At 43.0% G+C, this 20,456-nt stretch overlaps 1 protein-coding gene across 3 annotated transcripts in view; it reads right to left on the bottom strand.

The window, feature by feature from the left end:
* The window catches only part of LOC109860436 (zinc finger protein 423 homolog), a 75,887-nt gene that overhangs the window by 3,476 nt on the left and 51,955 nt on the right, over positions 1 to 20,456 (bottom strand). For 2 of the 3 annotated variants that reach the window (XM_020439514.1, XM_020439517.1), the window contains exons 5-7: positions 9,595 to 9,833; positions 6,795 to 6,937; positions 41 to 1,832 (exon numbers count right to left, since the gene is read on the bottom strand). In XM_020439514.1, the coding sequence (XP_020295103.1) occupies positions 41 to 1,832; positions 6,795 to 6,937; positions 9,595 to 9,833 (2,174 nt within the window). Of the gene's footprint in view, positions 1 to 40; positions 1,833 to 6,794; positions 6,938 to 9,594; positions 9,834 to 14,229; positions 15,099 to 20,456 lie in introns of those variants that run through there. The other variant, XM_020439516.1, reaches the window with a different exon arrangement.

Here is a 20,456-nt window from a genome sequence, read left to right as displayed (position 1 = left end):
TCAATTATATATATATCATATAATGATATAAAACTCTTACTTCTTCCTGATTTCTGGCCGGTCGATGAACACGACCGTTCTCCCTTGAACTACTTCTGACGGATGACACTTGATGTTCCTGAGTCGTCGCGTGATGAGCCTGAGCAACGTGCCGGTCCAGCAGAAACTCCACCGCAAAGCCCTCTCTGCAGACAGGACATCTGTAGAGATTTGTCGAGTGACTGGCCAGATGAAGCTGAAGCTCTAAATCCGAATTGCAGCAGATTCCGCAGAAGACGCAGCGTGGAACACCACCGGGCGTTGAAGCCGGGCTCCTCGCAGCTCCCACTGGACTGCTGCTCATCAGGGACGCGGTGAGCGGAGGTGCGTGCACGCTGCGCACGTGCGCGGCCATCTCGGCCTCGCTCCTGAAGTAGCTCCTATCGTCGTTAGCCGCCGAGTTCGTTCCAGGCGGCGAGTTTTCATTATTTGACAAAGTACACGCACTGCACCGATAGATCCGACACTCCTGGCTGTGCTTCACCGCGAAGTGCACCTGTATCGCCACTCGAGAGTCGAAAGTGTCCCGGCAAAGCGCGCAACGGTATAAATGATGTGCGTGCACATCTAACAGATGCCTCTGAAGCTGGTCCGGATGCGGATAGAGCTTCTTGCACGCGCCGCACGCGTACTCCTTGCTGAGCTGGCCCAGGTAGTGCTTGGTCAGATGAGCCAGCATGTCCTCGCGATTCGGAAAGACGGCTTCGCACTTGGGACACGGATGTTGCCGGTTGGATACTTCCTGATTACGTTGATCAGCCTGCAAGTGACGCGCTACGTGCTCGCGAAATGATTCAAAGTCCTTCAAGGCGGCGCCGCATTGGCCGCACAGCAGGGTACCAGCGGTGTATCCACCGGCAGTATCCGAAGTAGATCTAGTCGCGTGCTTATTTGTGAGATCCGCCGCTTCCGGCGCGTCTCTACTTCGCGACACTCTGGAGTCTCTCGCCGTACTGTCATAAACGCCGTTCAGCTTCGTTTCCCCGTAATCCATGACGGTAGGCGGCGCAGGTCGACGGTTCTCGCAGTGCTGAAGAACGTAGTGCTCGGCGTAATTGGTCGGCGTGGGACATGGAATACCGCACAGCGGGCACATCATGATTGCCGCGCCGTAAACGGTGTCGTGTCGGTGAGTCGACAGCAAGTGATCGCGCAGGCAGGCCAGCGTGGAGAACTTCATGGTGCACTGGTTGCAGGTAAACGCGTTTTCATAGTGATCACGTTCGTTGGGTCTCTCGTTCCGATCTTCGACCGGATATTTTCGGTCCGAACGCGAGCTCTTCGAACTGTCTTGGTGTTCCAACGGTTTGCAGACGGTTGTCCGTTGCTCGCTCGGCGGTCTGCTCGGTGACGGCGGTCGCGCCAAATCCTCCGCGCCGCTCAGAATCGCCTGGTGCATCGTGTGCACGTGCATCTGCAGCTGTTGCATGCAACTGAACGAGTCCCGCGTGCAGTACATGCAAGCGAGCTTTAGCGGCGAGCTGAGAACGGGCGTGGTGGAGGCACTGCTCTGCGACGTCTTCAGAACGTTCCTCGTGTTCAGACTGAGATTCAGCGATGGCGACGGCGACGATGGTATCGGTGGCGACGACGTGCTGTGCGAGGACACGCTTCTTCTGCCGTAGTCGACGTCGTGAAGCTTGCCGGTCGACTGGGAGGATGACTGATGATGCTTCTTGTGGGATTGCATGTGCGACGTCAAGGCCGCGGCTGTGTTGTAGCCTCTCGAACAGGCTGTGCACTGGTAAGGTTTCTGGGTGTCGTGCGTTTTCATATGAATTTTCAAATGGTCACTGCGAAAAGCGACAAACGCTCGTTCGAAGACAAAGATATAACAAAATTATATATCAAATATTTACGACTATTTTTTTCATGTGTATACGTATTTATAAAAAAAAAAAAAAAAAATGTATATCCCATTGAGACGCGTGATAAAAGCAATAATTTTACTTGTCAATATAAAATGCACGACGACCAACAACAATGTCTCTCTCAACTGCCCTATTTATTTATCGATGTAATTTGTTATTTCAAAATAACGCAGAGCAATATCATCGCGGTTTAGCTAGTTTTTGACGTCAAATCAACCTGTCATTTTTCCTTCCCATTCTGAAATCGCGATTCACGTTGTACGCTCTATTCTCGAAATAGATGACCGGCGCTGTACAGTTCGACTTTAAAACGCTTAATTGCTTTTCGTTGCACAGGTCGCGGGTATCTAATTCAGGAAATTCTATTTCCTGCAATATATACACGTGACGAGTTCATCATGTATGTTAAAACTCATCAAGAACCTCAGCTTTGTCAATCAAATTTGAAAATAGATATCCTTTACACGGCGATATTTCGATTTCTCTTCAGCGCGGAAATCGGATGTAAAGCTATCGGATAAACGATCTTTTAATAATGTAGCGCATGATCGCGATATTGCGATGTTAATTTATCGTTCATTCGACAAACTTCGAACTTTGCTCGAACTAGGATATAAATTTTAACATCGGATGTCAATTTTACGTTGAAAAGATCGAGTCAGAGTTTCCGCTCTTTTTCCTACCTTCCGAGAGAAAGAATTGAACGACGTCGGCCACTCGATTAAAAGAGCAACGTGAAAAAACCTAAATGAAGACGGACAGCCGAATCTGATCTTTCTCGCTCTTTAAAATTTAACTTGAAAAATATTTTCCTCGGGTGCTGATTAAGCGCGCCCTATTAATAAAACGCCGCACGTACATTACTCAGACGTGATATTGACGTGTCCACGTTTAAGCGCTCACGATGACATTTCTACATTTAGCGAATAAATAAATAATTCTCTCGTGAGAGATGGATCCGGAGCTGAAAGTCATTCTTCGTCGCGCGCGCGCGCACATACATCTTGTGCATTATAGGTGCTCCATCGATTCTTTCATATTTAAATATACGCGAACATCGTGCAAAGTAGTTATTCAGCGCCGGAATAATGGAACCTCTCGGAAATCCGCCGAATTACATACGTACTATTTTTCTTCAAAAATAAAGAATAAAAAAAAAAAAAAAAAAAAACAAACGAGAGAAAAATCTAGTGTCAATAATCTCTAATGGTTTTTGTTTAAGTTCCTGATTTTTTTCACAGAAATGAAAGATACAACTTGTATTCTCAAATAGCCGCGTCGAATCTTATCTATTTGTCAAACAATCGCCAATCAATGCGAAACGAACACAATCAGGCTAATTAATTATTTAGAACTCTTGGCAAAAAAAAAAAAAAAAAAACTGATAATTAAACATGACAAAGTATTCATGAAAATAGAAATTTCTCTCATTTTTGTCTCGGTACTTTACTCAATGTCTGTTTCAACAAATTAAAACAGACAAGTACCGCGACAATAGCAACACAAATAAAATTCTAAGCGATATAGGCGAGTTTCAAATAAAACTATTGGAATTTCTAAAGAGAAAAGTATATTTTGCAGCGATTATCTAATGTAACGAACACGTGAGCGCATCGGTAAGCGTAGATACGTTTATTTATCGAATAAAATGCCGAGACGAGAGCACACAGAGATTTTGAATAGATCGAGCGCGGGTAACGACTCGGCGATTTTCGCGGTGGACCCGCGAATGAATAATTCATCGTTGACCGGCGTGAATGTGTACATGTATGTATGTGTGCACGTGTGTGTATGTATGTATGTGTGCGCTGGTTTAACCCGAGAAGGTGGTCGGCGGTGGAAAACTGAATCTGCGCTTAAGATGAGGTCAGCCTAGCTCGGGATCTAACCGAGCGAGCGAGCGAGCAAGCGAGTGAGCGGTCAGCGAGCTGTCTCGGCTCGCCGAAACGAAGACAGACGGCGAATTTACTCCTGCACTTTGCGCCTGAATTATTCATGCGCCACCAGGATTATCGCCCGGTGAACCGCGGCTGTCCTATTATCGAGTGTATCGTTTGCGGCCGGTCAAGGGAGGGAGGGAGAGAGAGAGAGAGAGAGCGCGCGTCACCGACGATGAAAAAAAAAAGAGGAAGAAAGAAAGAGAGAGACGGGAAAAGAAAAGCAGAAAAAGAACAACGAGTCTCTCAAAAGCGAAACGTCGCGGTCGCTTGACGAAGAGAATGGATCGACGACGAGAGAACCGCGCCGGTCGAGTACTAATACTACTACTCGCGACGCATATTCCAGTTTTGACGCTACTATTATCCGTACGTTGTCAGCGACGTCATCTCATCTTTCACGAGAAAAATAGAAGATGACCGAGAGAACGTGGCAGATGTTTTATTATATTTTGCGATATTTTCGCCAAAACAATATCAATTGCAACAAGCTTTCGGATGTGATTCCATAGCCAGTTAATTGTCCATTTATAATTAATCTCCAATCTAATCTCTATTAAAGCACACACACACACTTTAATGAATACTTAAACAATTTCTTTAAAAAGATATCGATAATATCTTTTTATTTGACTTTGGTACATCGTAACGGTTTATTTTCAATTCGAATGAAAAAAAAAAAATCATAAATAAGAAAGCTAATTTGCAGTTTATTCTTGCTTGAAAAAATTAAAAAACGTTATCATTATTAAAGATGGAAGAAGACTGAGCGAAGAAACTGAATCGATTATTTACGCGAGATACCACGCTGCACACTCGAACATGTTTTTACTAAAATATCTGTATATTTGAAAATCAGGACTTGAGAATCGATTTGCATCTCTCGAGCTTTTGATTAGCGAAAAAATACTTTATCTTTGGAATCGTTGCTGTCAGTTAATCGATCCATGTGACGAAGAACTTTTGTACGGCGACTTCATCTGAGAAGCTTAATTCTCGCGAGGATGCAGAATTCAAGCGCGAAACGGCGAGCAGCCATTATGAACGAAAGAGAAGATCGCGTTTGGGGTGCAGCGAGGAAATGGAAATAAATGGTCCGTTAAACTCCACCCTCGCGAGTCGAAAGAAGCACCCTATCGCGGGATTCGTTAACGTGCTCGATCTTCCACGCACGTCGCTCGTGAAAACGAGCTTCACTTTCACTAATCTACAAGAAGTTTACGTTATTTCTTTGGCAAAAAGTCACTTGATAATTTTTTTTTTTTTTTTCACTTATTTTCTTCGATTGTCGAAGTAACTTCACGATTGAGCGAGCAACGCCACGTAAAATAGAGTGTTTGTAACATATATATATAAGTCAAGTAGACGTTTTCAATCTCTTAATAATTTAATCGCATTGATTCTCAAATAATTTGATTGATGTTCCCGTCAAATTAACAGAGCTATTTGGAATACATCGCGCGCATCTGTCTTACAATTAGTTTAAGGGATGAGAAAATCCCTTAAACTGGTGGTGCGCACCAGTCTGCGTGAGAACCACGGAGATTTTCATCCCTTTGTTGGTCAGCCGACTGCTTAAGTGGGAGAACAAATAGAGACGTGGCGTAAAGATCTCTGGCGATACGTTTGTAATAGCGACTGACAGGTGAGAAGAAGCACAAGCCCCTGTTAGAACCCGACCATTATCAACTGATTGCTCTGCGCTCGAAACTACGCAATTGTTCCAACAAAATTCGCCAGTTTGTCGCGCCATTTCAATGTAATTATAATTCATACTCGTCACAAAAAAAAAAATCTCGAAAGGGATTTACAGTGCAGAAATTTTTATGGAAAATTAAATTAAAAATTATATTAGATATCGCAAATTTTGATTTATACCTAAAAGATATATATATAAAAACTAAAACAAGAAACTTATACATTAATAAAAAATAAATTAACAGATATATTAACAATTGTGATATATATTTCGGTTTTTATTTTTATATCACTTATATTAGAATTTCTCTTTACGTAAAATAATTTCCAAATTGTTGCTCCAATTGCGGAATTTTAAATCTCATTTGATTGCAAAAGAAAAAACTAACAAAGCTGTAAATTGTGACACCGAGCGGAATAATTCATGCAGTGTTTCGACGCGCGTGGTCGCGAGCGCGACTTTAACGGTAGGCGGAGGCGGACGAGCGGCAACGAGGCGCTTGACTAATGTTCTACCTGTTGTCCCGTAACACCTATGCGTCCTCCTACTTGTGCCCCCCGCTCACCCGGGCCCCGCGGGGGCCCGCGCACGCTACACGCGTGTGTATCCAGTTAGGAAAAAAGCTGCTTCTCGCGCGCGGGGGCTCTACTTGCGGGGCATCAGCTTAGCATTTCAATGCGCCGAGAGACGATTCAATGGCGAAGCGCGTATACGCGAGAAAGAGGGTACGCGTGAGAAAGAGGAAAAGAAACAGAGACAGACCGATGAGGCGAACGCGAAGAGAACGAAGAGAAAGCAACAGGCACGCAAGAGAGTAAGCTTGACTAATGCCACCCGGGGCCGCGGTCGCCATGTGATCATTACTCATTTGTCACCCGTTGGATCTCAGGGTCCTCTGGAATCGGTCGTAGGGACCCCGTTGGGCCCTGCGTTTCGCGTTCCGACAACCGGCAGCGCCCCGTCGAGGGGCCTTCGTTCCAGCCATCTGTTGCGTTTGTGGTTGCGCGATTGTTTCTCTTACATCTTCCTTGGCTCGGTACTGTTTATGTTTTTTTTTTTAAGATACTCATAAAAAAACGCGTATCATTATCAAAGACGAAGAAACAGTAGTCCAATCTAATTAGAAAGAGTTTACATAAAGATCTCAAGTTTTTGCGGGGACATCGTAAAAAAAAAAAACAACATCGTTTCACAAATCTGATCAATCGCGAGAAATTAAAGTGTTTATTGATAGAATTTTGCACTTACCTTCTGGAAAATGCGGCTTCGCATTGTACGCAACGATATCTCTTGTCCCCGGTGTGCAGCTTTATGTGACGATCGCGACTACGCTTGTGCTTGAACAATCTGGCGCACCAATTGCATCGGTACGGCATCTGATCGCCGTGGCTCTACAATCAGTCGGTTTAAATATTTCGTTATACTAAAACACTACCAATAGTCACAGAAGACACATCTTCTTTGTACAAAACCACTTTTATAAAAATTACTTACAAAAAAAATCATTGCGAGAGATTCACCTAGTGTCTTTGTAACCAAATTGGGAAGACGAGTGCGCGGAACGCGGACAATCGACTTCTGACCAATATGTATTTTTCGCAATGGGTTTACTTTTTTAATTTTATGAGGTAAAATGTGTAATTTGCATGCGTGATATCATCTTAGATGAATCGTTGAACTCGGGACAAAATGGATTAGATCTAATTAGATCCAAATTAAATCTGAATAGATATAAAGTTGATCTAAATAGATGTAAATAGATCTATGTAAATTTACAACTTTTATTTATTATTAAATCTACTTTAGATCTACTCAGATCTAAGCAGATCCGAACAGATCTGAGGCAATCTAATATAGTAGATCTAAAATAAATAAACAAAAATGTAAATTTACATAAATCTACTTATATTCATTTAGATCTATTTAGATTTAATTTGGATCTAATTACGTCTGTTTTTCCATTTCTTTTTTATCTCGTTAGATTTAAATTAGATCTAATCCATTTTTTCCCGGGAATTTAGTTCGAATTTCTAATGTGGGTTAATTTACATGTTAAAAAAAAATATATATTTCGCACGTACATCCAACTTTTGGCTTTTATATCTTGATTAGTTGGTAAAGAGAGTCTTTTATAAATAATCGAAAACAAAAATTAAGCTGTCAATCGCAATGTAGTTCGTGTGTATCCAACGTCTCAATACTATACGATAACTGTAATATCGAACGTGCTAGAAGCTACGTTCGGTAGAAGAAGCTAGAATCGGGAGAGGTAGCTCTCTCCGTCGACTACGAAGACGCGTCACCCACCCAGATCACAGTGACCGATATGATCCCATACGGTCACCTCCTCCTTTGTGCCGCACTCCCGCTCGCGTAAAACGCTCCTCGACACGAAACGGTGCCGCGCGCGACAAGGTAAGTAAGCTCGGCACGTACAGAGCGGTCGACTTTCGAGCCGTCGGCTCCTTTGAGCAGACAATCTGGACGACGAGCGGGGCGATCGCCGCCTTGGGTCTTTCGCCGCCCGACGTGGACCACCGACACCGGGCGGCGCGGCTCATCGTCGTCGACGGACGACGACGAGAAAGAAGCGCATATTCGGCAGTTCTGATGATCGGACAATAATCTGGATTGACACGTTCCTTAAGATTACCGAAGATGCGTCATTGAGGATTCAAGTCGACTTTCGTATTCAGATAGCAAAATGTTGGGAATATTAATTTTAACAAATATATCAATTAAAAGTATATTAAAATTAAACCGATCAGAATTTTTTGTCTTCGATTAAAAATTCACAGTATCTGGAACTGCAGTTTCTATTTTCAGATCTGTCAACGTCAAAATGTGACAAGTTCGCGAAGATTGAGATCGCTCGCTACAAAGTCTCTCGCGATGAAGTAGAAACCGGCACGCGGCATAAATAGGCGGCTATCTGCCTAGAAGTCGAGGACTCGTCTTGATTATCGGAAGTCGAATCTGCGCGGGATTCACCTCGCGTGTTGTACATACACATATCTATATTCAACAGGGCGGTCTTTCGCGAGACGAGAAAGCGAGGGGGAGAGAGAGAGAGAACGGTCGCCACCTGGACGAATAACCTGATAACCGGTACAACCTGTTATAGGCACAACGCTACAGATTTTGACCCGACGATGACCCCGGTCGGTCGGTCCGGCATCGCCGGCCTCGGACGCGGAAGAACGGGCTAATGCCACCGCCATGCAAAACAAAAGAAATCCGAAGAGACAAGAACTCGCCACGCGCGTCCTCCGCGCGTCAGGACTCACTCGTGTGTCCGCGCCGCGCACGCAGGACACACACACACACACACACTCTCTCTCTCTCTTTCTTTCGCGATGAAACGCATTAACCTGTACGGGACTCCGTCAACCTGCGGAATCACACCTCCGGACCTTTTCTCACACCGCGTGAAAAGAGGAGATAATTTCGCGCGCGACTCACGGCGCGCATACTAATGTCACCGCGACGAACGAATCCTTCTCGGTTTTCGCATTTCTTTCTTTGCGCTCTTGACTTTTGATCCTCGCGCATTGTGCTATCACGAGTAAATGGGAATATGTACCACGGAGTCATGATATAACACGGCAATACGTCTTTTCTACTCTCATTTCTCCCTGTTTTTTTTTTATTCCTATAAAATTTCTACCAAATATATATCTTATGTATAAGACAAAAATTGAAAAAAAAGTGAATAACGTCACGAATTAAATCAGAAAAGAGTGTATGCATGAAACATTGTTTCTTTTTAAAATAAAGTTCTGGTATAAATAGATAATTAAAGATGGATAAAGTTTTTTTATCTATACGTTCACATTTTCTGAACATAAAAGGTTTTATCCAAATAAACATTTTATATGCAAGAGTATGAATTTATAAATATACATATCTGCAACTTAGAAAATTAAGATATATTATTAAATATATAGATTCTTTATTATTAAATATAGAAAATATAGATAAATTATTCGACAACAATTAACTGAAAATATCCAGACAATTGAGAAATCTGATAAAAGCGTATATGTACCTGTTCGTGCTTCTTCAAATAGCTGAGTCGCGGAAACGTTCTGTCGCAGAACTGACAGGGATAGGGGGCGGCGGGGTTGTTGGTCTCGGGATTGACACTGCCGTCAGCATCGACTTCAGGTTCCGACGGGAAACTCGCTGACGTCGGTGTCGCGCAGGAAGACGGTGTCTCGCCACCGCGGCGCGAGTTCGGTCCACCATCCTCGCTATGCCACGAGGAACTTCCGGTTCCTAAGGCCTCTGAAAAAAGAAAACAATAGCATAAATATTCCTAGGAATTTTTTCTGTGTTTCATTATCGACGATTAAATCTCATCGAGGTTCACCGAATGAGTTCTCAGGGTCGCTTGAGCGAGTGTCGACCTTACGAACTCACGTCATGTGTAAACGTAACGATATTACGAATCCGGCCGGCCTCACCTAGCTCGTTACGTTCCCTTATATATCGTCCGCGTAACGAGTGGAGACGGTAAAACTCGTACCATTAACCCCGAGCAATCCCGCGCGACTCTAGATCGCCAGAACTGTGTCCAACAAGCGCGAAACACACCTCGCGCGCGCATTACCGTCGTCTTCGTTAAGTCCGGGTTGCCTTGACATCTCGTTCTGATCTTATTCGCTCCAACAGGAAGTAAACAATTTTTCGAATAATTTTTATCTCACGTTCGAATCAATACACATTCCGAAATGTTGATTTTGTCAAAAAAAAATAATGTCATCAAAATTAATGAGAGAGAGACTGATATTGGAAGATAGAAAACGAGGAGTGTCATTGACAAAAACACGTAAAACATAACATAACTTCTTCTCAAGTGTGTCTTCGAATTGCGCGAGATGAATTCTCTAGTCTGTCGGTTTTGTGTTCGAAGCGAGAGGACGTTTTGCGTCATCTTGCGTAATAATGACGATTACTTAGTTGCCACTTCCCCCTTTTTCATTTTTCCTCAAACTGAGTATGTTTGTAACGTATATATATATCTTTTCTGTATCCATATTCTTCATTATCGTCGCGTAATTGTAATTTTTTTTTTTTTATAGAAACACTGAAGAAGATCCCATAGTGGATCTCGGAAACGTTTGTGTATCCTTTTTTAATTTCTCGGATTAAAGAAGAATTTTACCCGAACATCAGATGTAACTCGCGTTATTGCCTTCTCCCGATCTCTTTAAAATTTAAACATACAACGCGAGCACGAGAAACATATAAAATAAATTCTTCAAGGCTCGAGCGGAAATTACACATTGTAGCGTGTAATACCTTCGAAAAAGCGCGTGAAACGATTCGGAAATAGTGACCTCAGCGCAAATAAACTTCGAGGTCGAGGGGTTAAGTAGGAGCCACCCGCGTCTCCGTCACAGAAAATCCGACTTATTCCGACCGCTCGTTCGAAAAGGAGAGCGTGTCGCGCCGCCGGCCAACTTCCGGCGAAGTCACGCCGGCTAATCACGAATAATTTATAATTGCCGGGAATGAGAACTTAGAGCTCCCACCGTGCTGCCGTCGTCTACTCGGAGATAGAGGCGAAGAGACTCGGCCGTTCTTCTCCGTAAATGGTGGAAATGACTCGGCTAGTTGGCCGTTTCCTCATTTGTCGCCGGCCCCGACGACGATGTGGATCGACACCCACGAGTCGATTTAAGAGATTTTGCGGAATCCCAGCCGCGTGCGCGCGACGGAGACCGCACACGCCACCCAGAAGACAAAGTAGAGACGATCTCGGAGTATCCGTCTCTCGGATGCCGCGTAAATGACTCGCATCCTCCGCCCACGCGTCATCCTCGCGCGAGGTTTTCGTCTCTCTTCCTCTCCCAGAAAGACGTAATCCGGGCGCCACTTTTGCGTAATATCGCGATCGTTAACAATTTTCTCTTAACTTGCATAAATAATTTTCGCGATTTTCGCAACACAAAAACTTATATAATAATTTAAATCTTTATCTTCAAGGATAAGAATTTATATCTTTCTTTACTCATTTGTGTTCTAATTAACGCTAATTATTATAAATAAAATAATCATATCATATCATGAGTTTCCAAAAATATGCGCGCTGGAGTGAAGAAAACAGTTCGCAGAGAGAGAAGACGAGGTGATTCGTGCAAACGATATTTGCAATCCCGAAGTACTTCAAGGAACTTCTTTCTTCACGTTGCACAACATGTTTCTATTGGGGCATTCGCCCAATTGGCACCGTGACTGATTCACGCGTTCCGACGACTCTTGAGGGGTGCTGAGAAAGCTGTGGTGAAGAAAGGCTGTCTGGCTGAGAAGGAACGTGACCGATCACTGCGCGGCCAACAAATATAAATCGAGCTAGAGGGGGAGAAAGAAGGAAGAAAAAGAGAGGCGCGTGCATCCAGGTGGCTTTAGACTTTTTGGCAAAGTAAGCTAACGGACGTATGAGTCGTATAACTAAAAAACATTTATTTAAACATTTTGATATTAAATTTAAATTAAGCTAGAATGGAGAACACTAATCGGTATACTTTAAAAAAAAGATGATTTTTGCAAGAATGATGGAAAATAAAATATCTTTCGGATACAGAAAATAATTTCACATTTCGCGCGATTGACTTACGTCTCAACGTCCAGAAAATCAAAATATCGGAGGGGGGTTGCGGAAGCAGCTGAAGAACAGATTTTTTGAAAGTCCCGATGGGGTTTGAGAAAGCTTTTTATTTAGCTCGCGATCGTGTCCAATGTGTCATCGGGGCGAAAATAGGCGCATTTAGCGACACGACCTGCCGATGCGCGCCGACCTGTGTAGCATCGCGTTGCGTCTCGTTGACGATGCTGTTGTCGCCTCGTGCTCCCGAGACTATTTATAGGAGCGCCTCGGCGACGCTTATTAATAGGGGTCCGACTTAACGCCTTCGTTAATTGTGACTTATGTTGGGCCGCGCGCCTCGCGCGGATTTTCGCGCCAGTGGCGTAGTAGCGGCACTCAGTGCAGCTTGAAAATTACCTTTTCATAAAACGAGGAAAAAATTTTTCCAATATCTCTTCTGTTGTTGTTTTTTAACGTTGTTTTTAATTTTTCTCAATTTTGAGAAATATTTGCAAATTTTGCATGTCGCAGACTTAGCTCCGCCAAACTTCCGTCTGATGAATTCTTTGAGCAATTTCTACACACTTTACGTCAATTTTTCTATTTAAAATTTCTTTGCAATTCATTCTCATTACAGACTTAGCACGTGCATTTTTTTTTTTTTAATTGCGCAAGTTGGATGATTTGACAATTATTTTATTGACGAAGAATCTTTAAAACGCCACTGATTCAGAGGCACGTGCAGATTTCAGACGATCGTGAACATTGACATTGGTGCTCGCGACACCAGGCGGCGTCTCGGCAATGCATATTCACGCTGTCCACTCGCAATTACGAAGTAAAATGATCGCCGCCGTTACCGGCGACAGAGTTTAATGGCGTGCTCGTCAGAAAGCCATTTTGTATCAACTTGTTCTTGGCGTACGTCATCAATCGCGTCTCACTTAAAGGTGTAATGTGTGCGTGCTCGCGTGCGCGCGTATATACGTGTGACGTGGAGATCGGATATTTATTGCGCGACGATGAACATTTGTCATAGGTGAACTCGCGCGGGTAATAATATTTCACGTTGACTCGCCGGACTTAATTTACACGCGACCGCAGGCGAGTTCTTCCAGGATTTCGACCGATATTTCCAAAAGTTCTTCTTATTTTTAGCAAGCAATCGAATAACATAGTGTAAGTTTTACGACGCGTTTATTTGCAAACGATTATAAATAAAAATAATACACGCGTCTGTCTTTTTTTTTTTAATGAATGTAGAATAAACTTAAAAGTTTATTATATACGTATATATTACGGTGTAGAATATATATATGCACTCTTTAAATAATAAATTAACATTTTGTTCACGTTGCGCTTCTAAATAGCCGGAGTCTTTTGCACGCGTAATGATCGCCACGTAAGTGGCGATTAGTCAGCAAATCCTCACCGAAGACAAAAAAAACGCAAAAACACCAAGACGCGGCAATAAATAATCAAATAACAATTTCTTGTCTAACGATGTATTAAACGCGATTTATATACGCGCAATCATATATGCGCGCAATATAAATTATCTTTTATCAGATTTCTCACTAGTAGTAAATCTGAATGAGACGAACTAGTAGAGATGTTTCAATAATCGCTCGTGTGGATGTGAAATTCCTTCTATCGAAACACGTACACGATGTATGCCAGCGCAAATACAAGTAAATGCGAAGAATGTAAACAGCCAGGTATCAAGAGCTATATTTGTGTCTTTCCTCACACACACACAACGTCGTCTTTGATATTCACACTCGCACAATCGAGTAATTCAAAGTTTCTCGCGAGCCGAGTTTATCAAGACATTAATGGGTATAATATGTAGCATCGAAATTCGTAAACCTTTCGTTTCAAAAATTACAAACTTGTCAGGTAAACAATTGTTTTTTTTTTTTTTTTTGTAAATCTGCAATGTTTTCAAGTGACGAAAAGAGCGAGCAAGAAGCAAACTTTGTGGAAAAACATTGCTGCAAAACTCGAGACAAATCAGGGGACGAAAAACAAAATACAAGATATATATAAAAAAAAAAAAAAAAAAAANAAAGAGAAAGTTACGAGTCAAACCTTTAGACTTGTGAAATCGTTGCTCTTCCTGTGACGGTTCCTTGTGCGCTTGAATTTTTCCTATCAACAACTCCAGCCGCGAGCTGTTGCCTTTAAAAAGCATTTTGAAGTTTTTCAAACACTCAAGAAGTTCTCGCCGTTGCGCTCACTCTGGCGAACAAGTTTTTATTTTCGATCGTTTTTCAATTCGTCACCAAGCACGTCCACGTGGGTTTGGTATGAATAATAATAATAATAATAATAATAATAATAGCAAAAATTGTCATCACCGCGATAATAACAAGCCAACTTGCCGAGAGCTTGCTGCGAGTATTGTAGAAATAGGATCAGCTGAGAAAAAGAGCTTCGTAGAAATCGATAAGTCAGCTGACACGTTAAGACTACCTGATCACAACGGGCGTCGAATATCGATCGGAACGTTTGTATCGCACCGACGATAGGATCGTCTCAATATCGGTTTAAATAAATTCCAATGTTAATTAACGGTTTCCAGTCCAGTTTTCGATATTTAAGGCACTTGTCAATCGCTTACAATGTTATCTCGATGTAATCCTTCAAAAACAATCTTTTATCATTTGCCGTCTCTTGAATCGTTATCGGTATCACAATGTTCAAATTCAACCGACGTGATCGTCTCTCGAATAAACTCCCAAAGTATCACCTTCGCATCGCAGTTGTCTGTCGTGATCACTTTTCGATTGTTCCACAATCGTCACCCAGAAGTCATTGGCACTTCGTCGTCGGTATACCTCAACAACTGTACGGAACTGTCGGCGAACTCGCGCGCTGGTCCCCGGATCCCTATCGCACAGAGTACGTGAGTACAGGTAGGTCTGGATCGCATGGGTCGACGATCGATCCACCGTCGATCGCGATGCTCCGAGAACTGCGGGGCTCGTCAGTCGACCCGGCATCTCGGGCGATCTCGAGGCGAGCGCGCGTCAAGGGGGTCCCACCCGTGACTATTATCGCGCGCGATGCAAAGCGATACACACATACATAGGGAACATACATACGCGATTGAAGTTCTCCTTCGTAGTGAGTGCCGAGGAGAGAAACGAGAAACGCCAGGAAGAAGGAGGATGGGAGAGGGGACCGCGAAAAGCAGCCGCGGTAGAGAGGCCAGGGAGTCCCCTGGGAAACCAGCCACCGCATTGGACGGTAGGCGGGATCACACACTAACGAGTACACCCACCTTCCGAGGACCGCCACCCGAGCACCTATTTAACCTTTCTCGTAACCGGCTCCTCCACCTAATTCTCCACCTTCACACACGCGCGAACCGCGGAAAAGGATACGAGCGGATATCTCGCTTTTCCGAAGCGCGCGCGCGAGAATCGACGTGTTTCGCTCGCGATCACAATCTCGAGGCCGTGGGCTCTTCCTCGTTATATAATCCATGAGGCGCGGCGTTCTTTGCGAGAAAAGTTTAGAAGGCAAAAAACTTTGACGAGACAAAAAAAACACTTACGGTGATTTAATTTCTACCGAAATTTCGAGAGATACGTATATCGTTTCTCGATATTATTTGTTAAGAAATTTTCTTTATGTGAGAATTTTAAACGCATACAAATTACTTAATTATTTTATGTCAGAGCAATTTTTCTTGCGTTAAAAAATATATCTATCTAAAAATAAGGAGCAAAGATAAGAAAAATGTAACGCGCTACAAGTTACAGAATTATTTCGTGACACGTTTTATTTTCTGACCTTATATCGATTGTTTTAATACAAGTTACATTTCTTTTTCTTTTAATAATTTATTGAGTTAATTAATAATTATTAAATGACATCTTTGTTGCGATCACCGTCTCGTTGGAGTCTCTAAATTGCGTGCAATCGCTGTTTTTTGTGTCACTGTGTGTTCCGTCTACTTCTCGTCGCACCCAGCATCGCGATCCGCGCGAACGATTGAACTCTCCGCTTGTCGAATTCACGGCAATTTCGAAGGCTACTTATTATATCCGCAGCGAATGCTAACAAAAAAAGCCGCGCTTAGGAAACTTTCAACAGAGTATTCAACCACGAAAGAGTTCCGTTATCGGCTGATTTGCGTTGAAAGATTAATCCTCCGTTCTTTCTTCTCCATGAAAAATCGATTGTTATACGAAATTAAATAGTTCTCATTCAAATATCAAGAGGTTACGAATATTTATTAAACTGTACAGGATTGCGAACTGAGAGGTTGAGAATTGATAGTCCGTTCGGCGACGATCATTCAGACGTAACGAGGATTAAATTCGGAAGATATGAATGTCAAGAAAACATACACGCGCGGCCATATAGAACAACAAATCGAATATAAAAGAAATCCAACGATAGTGGCCATCTTGCGAATATGCTTTTACACAAATATGCAGTGCTGTGTAGAATTGTGTAAGTGTGAATAGAATGAATGTTGTCAGAAAAGAAGTGTGAAGATTCTTTTGTCACTTAACTCAATATATAAATAATTATTAAATAAAGAATTTATTGCGTGCAAAAACATAAGATGTCCACGTGTGTGTCTTTTATTAAATACAAAAAATAAATTACACAGACGTTCTTTTGTGTATTCAATAAAAACCACACACAGACATCTTGGGTTTTGACTTGGCATCTGCTTAAATTCCTTGTTTCATCACACCGAAAAAATTATATTCTCGTAAGTAGAAGATTTTATACTTAAAAAATCTTCTTAAAGATTTTAGATGATATTCTTCTGAAATTAAGAATATATTCTTTATTTAAGAATATATTCTTTATTTAAGAATATATTCTTNATTTAAGAATATAGTCTTTTTCGATAGTGAGATATATATGTTTTTCTATAGAGGCTTTTTATATTCTAATCAGTATGTATTCTTATCAATATTACTATTTAGAGGATTTTCCTCTTAAAATAAGGAACTCTTCTTGGCGCCTATTTTAGTATAAAATATACTTAAAGTAAGTGGGATATCCTCAAAACAAGAATACAATTTTTTCGGTGCATCATCTCACGAGCTTATTAAAGTAATTATCAAATCTAGAATATAGAATCATATATATTGTTACAGACAGAGATGTGGCCAATAAATCGAACATACACAATTATACAAAGTTATGTTACAATTATTATTCTAAGAAATGTATAATCGCGCGCTATTATTTTTCATTATTTACTTTTTCATTTTACTCTTAACAAAATTTACTGACAAATAAATACACGGTTTGTACGAGCTAATTTTTAAATAGATCCGATAGATCCTTGATTCGTTGCAACCGGTGGTCCCCGATTTCACGCGACAGGGTGCTAAAACAGATTTCGGAACGCGAGAAAGCAAGACGAAGCGCGAAAAGAAAAGCGACCTTCGAAAGGGAGGAAGTCAACCCCCCGCGAGTCCTGTGAAATCGCGCGGAATGGATTCTCACACGCGGCTGGAGCTCTGTACCACCTTATGGGGCTGAGCACGCGGGCTCCCTATGGGGACTCATAAGGTGCGCGCACCCGTATAAACCCGTAACCCGTATAAACCGTGCCCAGGAAGGCGCCAGCGCCCACCCATCGCGATTATTTATCTCATTGCAATCGCGGCATTAGGTGGTCCACGACGTTCTTTTTTCTTTTCTTCCCGTGCTGCGAGTGCGTTCCGCCACCTCCGGCGCTCCGATCGATACGTCAAAGTGACGTGTTTATTTTTCACGATTATAAATCATACGTTCCCAAAGTTAAACAAGGTCGGGAGAAATTAACGTGCGTTGAAATTATCGCGAGCAACGCGATATAAAAAGATCGCGTTTCTTCTGTTAATTAAAATAAAATAAAATAAAAACGTGTGCTTTTTTTATTTGTATTCTATTATTTATATTTACAATCCAGCGTTCGTGTTTTGCGAGAATTCTCGAGATGAATTCTTCATCAACAATCGAGCTTTTATTATAGTTTGCGGTATCGCAGCGGCGTGTGATCGATCTATCGCCGAAGTGGACCGAATCATGCAAACGAGTTCACTCCGTCTCTCGATTCCGAGACGAAAACCGTGCGACCTGTTCCCGTCTAAGCGGGAACCGTAAACCGAAACGACAAAAAAAGCACGGCAAAAGACGCTCTGTGCTTTAGAGATCATCTTAGGCACGCACGTTCGAGCGTAAATGACTTATCTTAAATTGACTATCGTGACGTCCTCAGTCTCCATTATTATCGATGCTCTCGCGATTTTATATTCTCGACAACGTCTTCTTCAAGTCCCGTTAATATCAAAACGCTCAAATATTCGCGACACGCGGAAGAGGAAGTTGAACATCTGTGAACCGTCAGTAAATGTCCGCGAGATTAATAAAGATCGTTAAAATCGATTACAACGAATCGACAACAACGCGCACGAGGAGATCGCGCGACGATTTTTTTGTGGTCACGTGAACAACACACGAGACGATACGCATCGCGACGTATAAAAGTACGACGGACTTTCGACACTACTCTCACGGCTTGTTGTTGTGGGAGGCACCTTAATAAGGCGCATGTGCGAGCGAAGACGATATTTCGCGACTCCGCCTACGCCGTGACTCTCTCTCTCGTAGTGCACGCGTTTTCCCTGCCGCGTCTCCGCGCGTTTCTCACACGCGCACGCCACAGCGCGCGGAGCACGCTGGCCTGAATCGCGTGCTCGCCACCCACACACGCGCTCACGTTCTCACCACAAACGCGCTCCGCTCTTCGTCGAAGAGCTCCCACCACCGAAGGATGCGCCACGCGCGATTTCATTCATAGCCCCCGCGCGCGATCCGCGCGTATATTAGGAGGCGATGTTCACAGAACGTTGGCTCGTCAATGAATCAGCTGATATCGGTATTTTCTTCTTCTTTGTTGCTACCGATTCGCAGAATATGCGTGCTCCGCGAGTTCTTCCGCTTCAAAGAAATCACATCCGATCGTAAATTGTTCATGCGCAACGAAAATGCAAAAAGTGTGTCGATTTGTGTATATCGCATTTGCAAAAATGCGCGCGAAACTGTTTCGAAATTAAAGTATAAAAAATTGATTTTATTGCAAATTTCTCTTCACGGGGATATACGATCTTCCGCGCGCTCCAGAGCGCGTTAAAATGTGACGCAATATAACGTACCTATCGCAATTTCACTTCAGAATTGCGTTTGTGGTCGAGCGGTCTGATGAGAGGCGCCCAGTAATGTCTCGCCATCTCGCTCGCGCGAAATCAACCATTTTCACTTGATACTGTTTTCAATTCACGGAGAACTACGTGTACGACAATCCGCGTAAGACGCATCTCGTCTCCGGACGCGCGAGCCACGTTGCTCCGGCGCTCCGTATTGCCGCCGTTACCGTTTCGCTATTTGCGGTCGGCAGATCACACGGAAACCGTAGGAATCGGCGTCTCGATATTCTCGAAGGTTCTGTGAGAACGCGGACGACGTTTCTTCATGAATTTATTAGATTGAGACTTTCTCACGCGCGCATCTCGAAGAAGGAGACCTGCGAGACGCGGAAGTAGCGCGTCGTTTCCGTCGTTCTCATGACTTTCTCGAACGGATCTCCGGAACGTGAAAAACTGACGTTATTTATTTAAAACGACGAGCGCGTCGTTGAGGCGTCTCTATCTTTTCTCTCACGCCGCCATCGAAAAAATTCGATTTTTATGAGCTTCATATTACAAAAGATGTTACAAAAGAATTGTGTCACGATTAGAAAACTCAATTTATCTCTCTCTTAAGATTGTCACTCGCGCGATTTTACACGTTGCAATTTGTAATTTCTCTCATAATCCAATCGGGAAGTCGTAATCCTTTGAAGATTCAACTCCCCGTTTGCTTTGAATCTTGAACTCTCTTGGTTGCTGCGGCGCCAAGAAACGGTAAATCTAAACCCGAAACGAGCCGTTTTCGTCAAGGTGTTTCCGACCTGAGGTGAGTTACACGACCGGTGAGAGGAAGCGAGCCTGACCGGAAACGACTACCCTCTTAGATGCACCCTCGACCGTTTGTTTGTCTCGGACGGTGGAGAATAGGCGAGACGTTAAAGTCTTAAGTCACCGGGGCATTAGCGAACCGGAGTTTACGATTCTGGATTAGTGGCGAAAGGCAAAGGGAAGCTCTTGCCTTCCGGAGTGTTAATTAGTGCCGGACAGTTACGCGGTAATATGTTGGGGTCCAGAGTTGAGGTCCAGGGTTACTGTGCAATTGTATGCCGACAATATAATACAACAACCTAAATAACATGTCATCTCAGATAAAACTGTTGCGAACTG

The sequence above is a fragment of the Pseudomyrmex gracilis genome, unplaced genomic scaffold (assembly GCF_002006095.1).
Source record: "Pseudomyrmex gracilis isolate BER0280 unplaced genomic scaffold, ASM200609v1 scaffold_386, whole genome shotgun sequence".
Lineage (NCBI taxonomy): Eukaryota > Metazoa > Arthropoda > Insecta > Hymenoptera > Formicidae > Pseudomyrmex > Pseudomyrmex gracilis.
This window is presented reverse-complemented; position numbering and strand designations above follow the sequence as displayed.